Raw genomic sequence first — 12,609 nt, 5'->3', positions numbered from 1 at the left:
ACAAACATCTCTAGTAATTCTCAAGCAGGTGATGCCTGGCATATTGGTTTCATCAATGCCCAAGAAAGCCCACAGGCTCTTGGATGCACCCTCACTGGCCAACGTACATTTTTCCCCTCTGGGGAACAGCTTTCATACCTTGGCTGTATTCTGTGTTCCGGGAAAAGTAGTTCAATTCATCACACCTCACCCTGTATTCCAGTTCTTTCTCACCTGCTATGGGTTCTGGGAAGCCCATGGCATCTCATGCTTCCTAGGATCTAGGTTACTTTCAAATACAATAAAGGTTAATTCTGATCAGAAATTCTCCATGGTTTCCTAGATATCTCAGGGACATTGCACTCTCTCTGTCCTCTCATGAGCCAGGTTTAAAAGGCTATGAAAAGATATGACTATAGATTGAAAAATCTGATCCAGACGTAGTTGGCTCAAAAAGTCAGAAACATTTCATAGTAAGGACGCTTATTTCTTCTACATAACTCTTCTTCCTCTTCCACATAACAGAGGATATTGTCTATTTTCCCAGGCATTGGAGAATACAGAAGAAAGAGGACTGAAAGTAAAAGGGGTTGAGCCGAAAACTTTTTTTAAAGTATGAGTGCATAATAGCTAGAGCTGGTGAGTCACAGGGAGGAGCTAAGAAAAGTTTCATTTGACATGTAAGTGTAACCACCTTCCCAAGTAGAAATAGCACCATCTGCATCAACCATTCCCAAACTTTGCTCCAAGAAAATTAAATGAGTTACAGGATTTACATTGCAGGGCAGTGGACTGAGTCCTCGAAATTCAATCCTTCTTTTCCATGTAGTTGGTGCCCCCTAGTGGCCAAGAGGACCTTCCCGCGTCTGGGAGGCCCCTGCAATCAGATCTGTGCCTTGAATTAGTGTTGAGTCCCTAGTTGCTTGTGAGGTGACCAGGGACTGAAGACTGAGGTTGGGAATGGAAGCAACTCCACTGACTTGGGGGCATACTGAGTGCTTAGCATTTCCCATGGATTGTCTCATTAAATCCTTCAAAATCCATGACAGGGTTACAATTAGGACCCCATTCTACTGTTCAGTGGTTGAAGTGCAGTTAAATTCCTTGTCTAAGCAACCTGAGGGGAAGGACTGCAGAAAGATCCTGGGGTCAGGGGCTCTCAGCACATGGCAAGGAGGAAAGGGAGAGAAGCTGCACCTCTCATTCCTCTGGGGGTGCTGCTTTGCCAAGTCAGCCCCACTGCAGGGTGTTTGCCCTTTGCCGAAGGCTCCTGATACGTCTCCAACCCCTTCTTGGGATGAGCTGCAGGTGGCACCAGGAAACCTATGGCGTGGAGACCCCTCAGGACTGAGTTTTTTTCAGGGTAATTACTCTGGCAGCATTTGTTTTTTGTGCCTGATGATTTGATTCAAAAAGAGTTGTTTTTCTCTCTTTCTATAAAACCAAAAACACTGCACCCATAGGGAGATTTCTTTGTTTTTTCTCCCCACTTTGCTAGTCACATACAATGAGTTATTGCTCAGACCCTTAAAGAAGCCCCCTTTATAATCTATGTTTATATGGAAATTGCTTTTCACACTAAAACTAGACTTGCACCAAGTCTATCCTGTAGGTAGTGGAGGTCACTTGTTTGTTTTGAATGGTTGATTGACAACTAGAGCACACTGGGAATTTTAGATAAGACCCTTCACCCAATCCATCCTGATGGAAGGGTGAAGGCCACAATGTCTCATTCAATAATGTAGAAACCAGAGGGGTTTAAATGGTGAGAATTACATCCAAATGATAAATGATTTGTGTAAAACCCTAGGGTTTTGCCTAGTCATATTAAACCTACTGCCATAAGAAAATTTAATTTCAGAAAGAAAATGCTGGAAATGAGCCAGCTTCACTCTATTCTCATGAGGCAGGCATGCTTGAGAATGAGGACATCTTGGTCCTTGCTGCATTAAGCTTGGCCTGGATGGTGCCAAGGAAAAATGGCTGGAACCAGGATGGTGAAGGTCACTACAAAGTCGATCTGCAGGCATCTCCTGCCCAAGAGTCCCCCTGAGCAACCACAGGATACAGGGCCCTGCCTCGGGCAGCTACAGAGAAATTGCACACACCCGCTGAGCTCCTGTTGCTTTCAACAGCACGAGGTATAGCAGTAGTGAGAACCATCTTCAGAAAGGTGCTGACCCTCTCACGGAACAGGGCAACTGGCTTGAAAAGCTATACCTTGGCTTCAAAGGAGGCCAAGCATATAATTTTAAGGAGGTAATGAGAGGTATTTTCAACTCTGTGTTCTAGAGCAGGCAAATCTGCACATGAAAGATTTGTCTTTCACTCAGTTACATTTGTTGAAAGCCCAGTGGCTGTTGGAATGTTTAGGGACCAAGTTCATCCTGTAACTAAACAGCATGTACAGAATGAGGCAAGAAGGAGAAGGGGTCAGACATTGGATCTTAGATTACTAAGAATCCCAAACTGCAGACGACCTGGCTGATGGGCCAAACATCAGACCCAAATCCTTACAAGTACATATCACTAAACTGCAAATAGCACCAGTCTTAAAAAGAAGACAAATCATTAGGAAGAAATCAATGAAACCCACCACAATCACTAACGGATTCATGAGAAAGAACTCAAACTCAAAACTCTGTGTTTTCTAAATCACTGGACATGGAATAAAATCGCATGATCAGAGCAGTCATAGAACTGAGTTGGGCAGCAGTGTGACCTCACTTGGAGAAAGTTCCCAGGGTACAGAAGATCAGCATATTTTGTCTAACAGATCCTCAAGCTCAGTAAAACATCATTAGAGCACAGTAGCTGAGTATGCACAAGAACTGTATTCATTACAGAGGACTACCCTTTCTCTTTAAGTTAACAGAGTTACCCTCCCAAAGCTCCATGCACTGGGGATTTAAGAACTCCAGTTTGCTGTAATGTTTTTTAACAAGATTTGTGTGAGTCTCAGTGTGTGTATGCATGTATGTGTGTGCCTTTTCTTTATAGGACTATTCTGCCTCTTCCTTAGCACCTTTCATCTTTTCCCCTGAGCTTGCATCTATATTTCTCTGGATTGCTCAGACACCAACCACCCCTAAAAATTTCACAGTTTCTAGAAAATCCCATCCTCCAAGAAGCTTAAAGAATTTTGATTGCTTGAAAGGAAGAAAAAAAAAAAAACCCGGGTGGAGGAGTCATATTCCCCTACTGTACAGAAAACAAGAAAAGGTGAAGCATCAATTACCTTCTCATTGAGTCCTTCACCACGCTGCACAGCCATCCTTCCTCTGAAGGTGCTGCTTGGTCATTACCTCACTGGGCTGGGAATCCAGCATCCCCACAAGGAGGCATGCTTCAACATACTTGAAATGAGCGGCGCACCAGGAGCACGAGCCTTGGGGTTTCCCAGAGTGGTAGGAATTGAAATCAAAGGATTCTATACCATTGGTGAGGATTCACAAGAGAACATGGTCATTCTAATGACACTATGACGTCTTGATGGGATACTTCAGCCATTCCTTTAAGCTTACCTACAGTCTCAACCTCAATCCTCTTAATCCTAGAAGCATTTCTCAACTACTATCCTCCCACCAATGTGCCGGTTTTCTTAAAATCACATAGAGCAGAACACTTTCTGGAAACCCAGAAGAGATAGCTCTATCGCTATATACTCTATATACTCTATAGAGCTATAGCTCTATATAGTAAATTTTGCAGCTATAGCTGCAAAAATTACTCTATAGCTACAAAAATTACTCTATAGCTGCAAAAATTACTATTATTTCTTACAGCCTGTTTTGGTAGAAAGTATGGCCAATATTGTCTTGGTTTAAATAAGATGATAAAAATCAGATGCAGAATGATTCTACTTTTGAAAATGCCTAGCACACATGAAAGATGTTTGTGCAGTGAGGTACTATAAGAATTTTTATTAATGACAGCTTTGCAATTAAGTGTATGTTCACTAAATATGGAAACAAATGAGAACTAACAATAAAAAGGAGTTCCAAGACAATTGCCATGGCATGAACTGAATGGACTCATACTGGGCCAGCACTTTAGGTCTCGGCATGAACAGCTTCATCATTCCAGAACTTTCTTGATTTCCAAGGTTTGTCTGAAAACCAAACAAGATGACTTTGTAGAAAATGATTCCTGGATCCACTAAAATGGGCGATATGTCACTGTATCAGCCCATTCCAGAACCCCATGGTCATTCCACATTAGGTGGGTCCCAACTGCCCACTGAGTGGAAGCCAAGACCCTCACTCAGGTCTCCCAACTCTAACCCTCCGCTCCAGCTTCCCCTACGTTTTCTGACGTTTTCAACAGGCTTTGCTGATTCCTTGTTCTGCACTGTTATTAAGTCTTGCTTTCGCTTCCCTTAAGAATAATCACCCTCACTTCTCCACAAATTTATGTTCTCAACTTTCTTTAAGATCTAATGGAAAACAGGTTTCAAAAAGCACTCCTCTACCTTCCCTGTCACAATTTTACAATTCATTCTTTACTTACTGCCACTAACACTTACAGAAATAACATAAAATAACTATTATTCTTGCTTACATTTTATAGGAAATTGCTCCTCAATTTTTGCACGTGTGTATATTTTAACTGTCCAGTAATTTCTTTGAAAGCAAAGTCAGTGCATTATTTTTTAAAAAATAACAGTGCCAAGGATAGCCTGGAAGCAGGATAGAGATTCCTCTCGTGTTGATCATGACCTGCCAACCAATTTGTGTTTTGACTGCTCCATTCTCAAGCTGACTTCCAAGATCACACATCATTCTCAGCACACACACAAGCCTTGATATCACATTTCTTTAAAAGGTCTCTCCCCAGATTCTACATCATTTCCAACTGCTGCTCTTTTTTTCTGCTCCCCTTATATTACATCACAATGAGTCCAAATAATTCTGTAAATTCTCTCTTTATATGCTCACTGCACGTTCTCTATCCCTACCTCCATCTACTTCATTCAAGATTTTGAAGACGACTCTGCTTAAGGTTTCCTACAGCTTCCATCTGGCCAAATACAGTGTTGAACTCTCATACTCCATCTTGTTAAAAACTCTCATCACTGATCATTAGAGACATGCAAAGCAAAACCACAATGAGACACCATCGCATGCCAGTCAGAATGATGATTATTAAAAAGTCAAGAAACAACAGATGCTGGCAAGGCTGTGGAGAAACAGGAATGCTTTTAGACTGTTGGTGGGAATGTAAATTAGTTCAACCATTGTGGAAGACAGTGTGGCAATTCCTCCAAGACCTAGAACCAGAAATACCATTTGACCCAGCAATCCCATTACTGAGTATGTACCCAAAGGAATAGTAATTAATCTATTATAAAGATACATGCATGTGTATGTACGCTGCAGCACTATTCACAACAGCAAAGACATAGAATCAACCCAAATGCCCATCAGTGACAGACTAGATAAAGAAAGTGTGGTACATATACACCATGGAATATTATGAAGCCATATAAAGGAATGAGATCACGTCCCTTGCAGGGACATGGATGCAGCTGGACGCCATCATCCTCAGAAAACTAATACAAGAACAGAAAACCAAACACCATATGTTCTCATTTATAAGTGGGAACTAAACAATGAGAATATATGGAAGGAGGGAGGGGAACAACACACACTGGGGTCTGTCAGCGAGGGGCTGAAAGGCAGGAGAGCATCAGGATAAATAGCTAATGCATGCTGGGCTTAATACCTAGGTGATGGGTTGATAGGTGTAGCAAACCACCATGGCACACGTTTACCTATGTAACAAACCTGCACATCCTTCACATGTATCCCAGAACGTAAAATTTAATTTAATTTGATTTAAAAAACAAAAACAAAAACTCTCATCAGGCCAGGCATGGTGGCACACACCTGTAATCCCAGCTGCTCAGGAGGCTGAGGCATGAGAATTTCTTGAACTGGGAGGTGGAGGCTGCAGTGATCCGTGATTACACCACTGCACTCCAGCCTAGGTGACAGAAAGAGACTGTCTCAAAACAACAAAAACAAAAACAAAAGCAAAAGCAAAAACAAAAGCAAAAACAAAAACAAAACAAAACACAACTCTCATCAGTATTTGACATTTGACTTTCAGAGGACCATACTGTGTAGATTATTCTCCTACCTTGTCAGTTGCATTGGCTGGCATCATCTCCTCTTCTTCCTGACCTCTAAGCCTTCTTGTAGTCTTGACTGCAATATGCAAGCCATTTGTCTGAGCTTCTGTCAGGTCCCAGTCCCAACTTCAATCTGTTTGTTTTTTTTTTTTTCAGATGGAGTTTTGTTCTTTTTTTCCCAGGCTGGAGTGCAATGGCACGATCTCGGCTCACTGCAACTTCCGCCTCCAGGGTTTAAGTCATTCTCCTGCCTCAGCCTCCCAAGTAACAGGGATTATAGGTGTATGCCACCATGCCTGGCTAATTTTGTATTTAGTAGAGATGGGGTTTCACCATGTTGGCCAGGCTGCTGGTCTTGAACTCCTGATCTCCAGTAATCCACCCGCCTCAGCCTCCCAAAGTGCTGGTATTACAGGCATGAGCCACCGTGTGCCACCTTCAATCCTTTTAACCCTAGAAGTGCTTCCTGATTTCCCCAATGTCCAAGTTTTTCCAGAAGCATACAGGGCTCAGTTCTAGGACCTTTCTCTATCTACACTTATTCCTTAGGTAATACTCTCCAGTTGCATGCCTTTAATTACCATTTATGTTCTAATGGCTCCCCAATTTATATTTCCATCCTTGACCTTTCCTATGATTCCTAGACTTGTGTATTCTACTTCCTTCTTGACACTTCTGCTTGGGTGTCCGATAGACACACAGATTTATGACATGACAATCCAAATATTTCATTATCTTCTCCTTAGCCTACAAGATTCTGTTGCTCTCCTCTGTCCTGCGTTATATGCTTTCTTTTGCAACAGTCAGCTGAAAGGCTGGAAACTTTATCTGTCAGACTCTTCTGCCTTTCAGTTTCTGGTTGCAGCTGTATTCTGCTAATGAGGTGCACTAGTGAGAGATTTCAAAGATGAAAGAGCGCAGAACATACTCTTCTTCCCCATGCATCAATGTAGGACATGAAAGCTTTGACAGACATGAATTTTTAGCGGTGGCCTCTGGGTGATCCATTCCAGTTACTCTTCTCAGTGCTGTAGGGCACCACTAGTTTCCTTCACTTTCCTAATCTGAGTGGCAGCAACAACTTCTGAATTCACTGGCCCAAGTAGTGACAGCAGAACTAAGTACTACTGGGCACCTTCTCTTACCTGTGTTTCCTCAGCTAATCCAATGCTTTTGAAAGTACTTGATTCCCTGTATGAAACCTCTTCATACTTAACATACTTGGAGTGGTTCCTTTTTTCCTGCATGAGTTCTCACTGATACAGTACCTCATCTCCTCAGTTAACCATTTACCCAGTCGCTAAAAACTGAAACCTAGCAGTCATCCTTGACTCCTTCTTTCCCTTTACGTCCCACATTAAACACAGCAAAAAGTCAGGCTGGATTTTTCTCCAAAATATGTATTGAATCCTATTCTTCTAAGCTACCCGTCCTATAATTACTCTAGTGAAATGCACGGTCTTCTCTCTCCTAAACAGTTCCAGTTATTTACTAACCAGCTTCCACTCTGGTCCCATGACAGTCTGCTATCAATATATTAGTCAGAGTAATCTTTTTAATATGCAAATAAGTTGCATCATTCTCCAACTCAAAACCATTCAATAGATTACCATCTCAATTCTGATAAGATCTAAACCCCTTACTTTAGCCTACAAGGTCTTGAAACTCCAACCTTTGCCTACCTGAATGGGCTCTGTCCTTCACCCATTACTCTGTTCCAGCTGCATTTGCCAAGTTAATTGTTAGTTCCCACCCACTGTGTATTTAATATTTTCTGTGCCTGCATTGCTCTTTCTCTATCCCTCCCCATGGCCTGTTCTCCCACTTCATTCAGATCTCAAAAATCACCTCCTCAGATCAACCTTTCCAGACCACCCTGTCACTTTCACTGCCCCTTCTACCCTGCTTTTATTTTTCTTCATGATACATCTCATTATCGAAAATTTTATTTCTTCTTTATTAATTTTTTGGGGGGTTATCTACATTCTCCACTAAAATGTTAGCTCCAAAAGGACTTAGTCAGCTAGTTGGCTGCTGAATCCCATTACCTAGGAACTATGTGCACCTAGCACATAGTGGGAATTCTATAAAAAGTGCTTAAAAACATATTAATTTGATTTCTTGCCCCTCTAATCAGAGAGCTTGAATTTTCCAGGAGGAACTGTTAGCTGATTTTCTCAGGATGTCCCCTCCCTTGACCAGCCACAATGATAATATCCTGGGGAAATCAAAAGGAAAGCTGGAGAACCTGGCAGGAGCACCTGTCAAGGGCTGAAACAGGATGACATGAAGGCTCCTGAAAATGTGGCACAGTTAGCTCACAGCACCTCACGCCAATAATGGTGCACAAGGCACAGAGAAACCAAAGTGATGGAGTGGGATTGAATTTTTGGTAAAGTGGTTTATTTTTGATTTTTGAAAACCCAAGATAATTTGTGATGCAGATATACCTCCAAAATGTGGTTGGGCTTAGGCTGATGAAAACTTGAGTTATATACCTCCTGGTCAGAAAACAGGTGAACAAGAAGGCAGCAGAGTATTAGAAAACCGGGCTGAGTTCAGTCATCTTCTATGAATAACTCACAAAATGGATTATTCCAAGGTAGACAAATGAGACTTGTATGCACAAATGTGCTTTGGCTGAATGTGAAAGCTTTGGGAGGATTAATTACTTAGTTAATCACACATTTTCTAAGTCATTTTCTCTCCCTCCACTTCCTCCATCTCCTTTCTTCCTTATTCACTTCCATGATTCTTTATTCCTGGAAGCATGTTTTATGCATTATCTCATTTAACCCTTATAACAAACCTCTGAGCTATGGTCTCTATTTTACAGAAGAGAAACTGACCCTTCAAGAGTTATCTATAGGGAACGTGGCACCCCTCAACCTCACTCCCTGCTTTCTCCAATTCTAACTCTGCTGCTTCCCCACTTTATGTATCTCTTGGGTTAACTTCTCTTTTCACCACTTAGGGATGGTCACTTGTCCCTACTCTTTAAATCCTTTTGTCAACAACAACAAAAGATTCTTAAAGATTTTGAAAGTACAAAGGAACCTAGAAACAGGATCCAGTGTCATTCTTTCATTCTGCAATTCAGGAGACTGAGGCTTCGAGGGGAGCAATTGTTTGTTGAAAGTCACAGATTGAGTGCGTACTGAGCTACGTCTCCTGACTCCTAATACAGCATTCCTTTTTCTTATCAACAGTCAAGTACTTTTCCTTTGCATAATTGATTTCATACTATTCAAATTTCATATGAAAATGCACTAATGAGAAATGGTTTAAAATTTAAACTTGGGTTGCATTAAATATCATATTTACAAATAATAAAGGTCATCCTCCTCCCACTATCACATGATTATCCCACACACCTTTCAACCAATGTTGAATATTCAGTATTCATAAGATGTACATTCTTACATTGGGTAGCTTGTATGCATCAAGAGTTGGGTGCCTAGACATTCTTTAAGGTTCCTCACTGAGTTTTCTGACTTTTTCAAATTTATAAAAGGCAATGATGAAAGAGCGATTATCTCTATGCTCTAGGAATCTCATAGCTATAGCACATGGGATTATCTATTTATAAAAAGTTCTCCAAGATCCATCTTATGAATCCAGTAGATAACACTTGCCATGAATCCAACAGACCATCCTTAAATGCTTAGCATGAATCTTATTCAGTACAGAAATTCCAAATTTTAAGGTTATCAAGGGCACAGATCACTCACCTATAATACACCTAGACTCTTAGTGGGGATTCAGCTAAAAATAAGGAATATCCATTTAAAATGTCCCTGAAGTGCATTATTTCTGTGCACAGGTTTTTAAAACTTATTCATAATACCCATTATGTGTCCATATATAACATTCTTAAATTGATAGACACAGTCCACACATCCCCAGAAGGGGTCCACATAATGGATCAACCCTTGCTAAGTGAACGTGGATCATGTGTAAAAATCAAGGTTGCCACTACACATGTAATATAATGGACAAATGAAAAGTCAATGGAGAACAGAAAGTTAAATTTACAATTTAACGGAAAATTTACAATTTTACAGAAAATTACAAGTTATGAAAGAAAATGATCTAAAGGCCAATGAAACTTCTTTGGTTGCTAATTTTCTGCCTTGGTGGAATTATTTCCGAGGGGCCTAAATTAGCAAGGGTGATTTCAGAGGCATTGAGTAACAAGTTCAGAATGAAATGCACGAGGCATGAGCTCCAAAAACTAGTAAATACTGGCACATTTGCATTTTAACTATTTCCAACCACCGAAGGTGTCAGTGCTTCTATAAAGAAGCTCCTTGATAACAGCCCAAGATACTAAATGCTCTCTGCTTGGGCACTGGAGGACACAGCTCAGGGCTTTAACTACTGGAGGAGGGGAACCACGTTTTCTCTGTTAAACAGGACAGAGAAGATGCTTTTTGATAGAAGCGTCAATTCAATATTCACAGAAATTATTTTCCCTGAGCAAGAAAACAAGGTGAATCTAGCCACATAATACATATTAATAATAGCAACTGGGGAAATTATTCATTCTATTTGTCAAGGATTTCATTTCTCCCTCCTTCAGGCACAGAGCAGAATTTTTTTTTTCTACTTGCTTCTTTTAAGGCTCCACTCAACTGCTTAAGCATTTCTAGCCAAGTTCTGAGCAGACTGATGTTTCATCACTGCAGACGAACCAGATCTATTCTAACTGGGACAAGCATTTACTGAGTGCCAGATAATTCATTAAGCGCTTTACTTGCATTAAGTCATTACTTTTCACAGTAATCCTATGAGGTGAGTATTATTTTGCCATTTTACAGATGAGGGAATTGACGCCTAGAGTAGGTAAGTGGCTTACACAAGGTCACAAAGCTACCAAGTGACAGAGTTCGGATTTGAACCTAGGGAGTCTGGATCCCGCACCTAGGCTCTCGACCACTCCAAAGATGAGAAGCCATTTTGCCTGTGCAAGAAAGAAAGACGAAGCTGTCTGTTTGGGGTTAAAGCACGTGTGCATATGATGGTCAAGGATTCAACCCAGGAGCCATTAGTACCTTTTTAATTTTAAACTGAACAGGAACTTTAAGTTAACAGAGACTTTTATTCTATTCATAGAACTAAATTTGTCAGGATTCTCCAGAGAAATCAAACGTGTGTGTGTGTGTGTGTGTGCGCGCGCGTGCGCACGCGTATTCAAAGAAATTTATTATAAGGAATTGGCTCATGTGATTATGGAGGTTGGCAAGTCCAAGTCTCAGTGTGGACCGGCAGGTTGGAGACCCAGGAGAGCCAATGGTGCAGATGAAATCTGAAGGCAATTGCTGGAGAATTTACTCTTGCTCCGGAAGGCGGTCTTTTTGTTGTACTCAAGCCTTCAACTGATTAGATGAGGCCCACCCACATTATGAAGAGCAATGCACTTTACTTAGTCTATCAATTTAAATGTTAATCTCATCCCAAAACATCTCCAAGTTGACACATAAAATCAACCATCCTGGAATAGTGGTTGATTCGACAGTTCAGGGTTACACGGCAAAGCCAACACCAGAGCTCAGATAGATCATCTGGCTCCCCAGTCAGCATGACCAAACACCACGCCAGCCCCCCATGGAGCCCTGAAAAACATCCACCACCCCTAAGGTAAGCAGGGAAAGGATTAAGACTTTATGTTCTTCTAGCTCTACTCTGACTTAAAAGAACTTCCACTCCTTTTTGTCAATTCTTTTGTAAGTTGACACTACAACTAAAAGATTTTTTATAGACAGCAATGTTCTCTTATTTACTGTTTAGAAGGTTGGTAACACAGGAAGCACAAAACAGCACCTAAAATTAGCTAAGGAATATGATTTTCCTAAGCGACACCACTTTTGTTGATAAGAACTTTAGCTTGACCCCTTCGATTAAGAAAGACTGGATCTGGCCCGTGGTAAGGAAGAGGAGGCAGACTGCATTTGAGCCCATCCAAGGGTTGCATTTTAATTGCTTCTTTTACCCTGGGAGCTCCCTGGCTTCTTCCTGAATGATTCCTCTTGTCTCCCCACCATCTGCCACACTTCCTGACATTACCAAAGCAGGAGTCAAGCATTGTACTTGGTAATACTGACAATAAACTCAGACACTCAAATACATCATTTTGCTCAAGGCATTATTTAAAGGCATTTGCTTAAAGGCATTGCTTCATCATCTGCACACGTAAGATACTTCTACAAACATGAACTGGATAGAAAAAAACTCAGGATGCAGATCCCATATGTGCAGAAATTATACAACCAGGATACTGTGAGAATTCAAACGTTCAATAAGTTTATCCAAAGTCGACCATTCTTTTCCTTAGGATTCCCCATCTCCATATGACTTGTGTGCCAATAGCTGCTATGTGGAGCACTTCCTAGGAGAATGGCACTGGCTCAATGCCTCCCCAGTAGTGAGTGTTGGAGCCAGAAACTGAACCTCATGCTACCTAGACCAGGAGTTAGCAATTTTTTTTGGTTTGTTTT

General features: G+C 41.2%; 1 protein-coding gene across 3 annotated transcripts in view; it reads right to left on the bottom strand.

Annotated features, from left to right (window-relative positions):
• The window catches only part of LOC105472640 (Down syndrome critical region protein 8), a 120,328-nt gene that overhangs the window by 81,109 nt on the left and 26,610 nt on the right, over positions 1–12,609 (bottom strand). Inside the window, exons 3-4 of one of the 3 annotated variants that reach the window (XM_071095714.1) lie at positions 5,868–5,982; positions 3,883–4,090 (exon numbers count right to left, since the gene is read on the bottom strand). The exons of the other annotated variants lie outside the window; for them this stretch is intronic. Coding sequence (XP_070951815.1) covers positions 3,938–4,090; positions 5,868–5,982 — 268 coding nt within the window. The 3' untranslated portion in view covers positions 3,883–3,937. Of the gene's footprint in view, positions 1–3,882; positions 4,091–5,867; positions 5,983–12,609 lie in introns of those variants that run through there. 3 annotated transcript variants of the gene reach the window in all.

Source organism: Macaca nemestrina, chromosome 4, assembly GCF_043159975.1.
Source record: "Macaca nemestrina isolate mMacNem1 chromosome 4, mMacNem.hap1, whole genome shotgun sequence".
NCBI lineage: Eukaryota > Metazoa > Chordata > Mammalia > Primates > Cercopithecidae > Macaca > Macaca nemestrina.
Note: the sequence above shows the minus strand (reverse complement) of the source record. Positions and strands in the feature narration are given on the sequence as shown.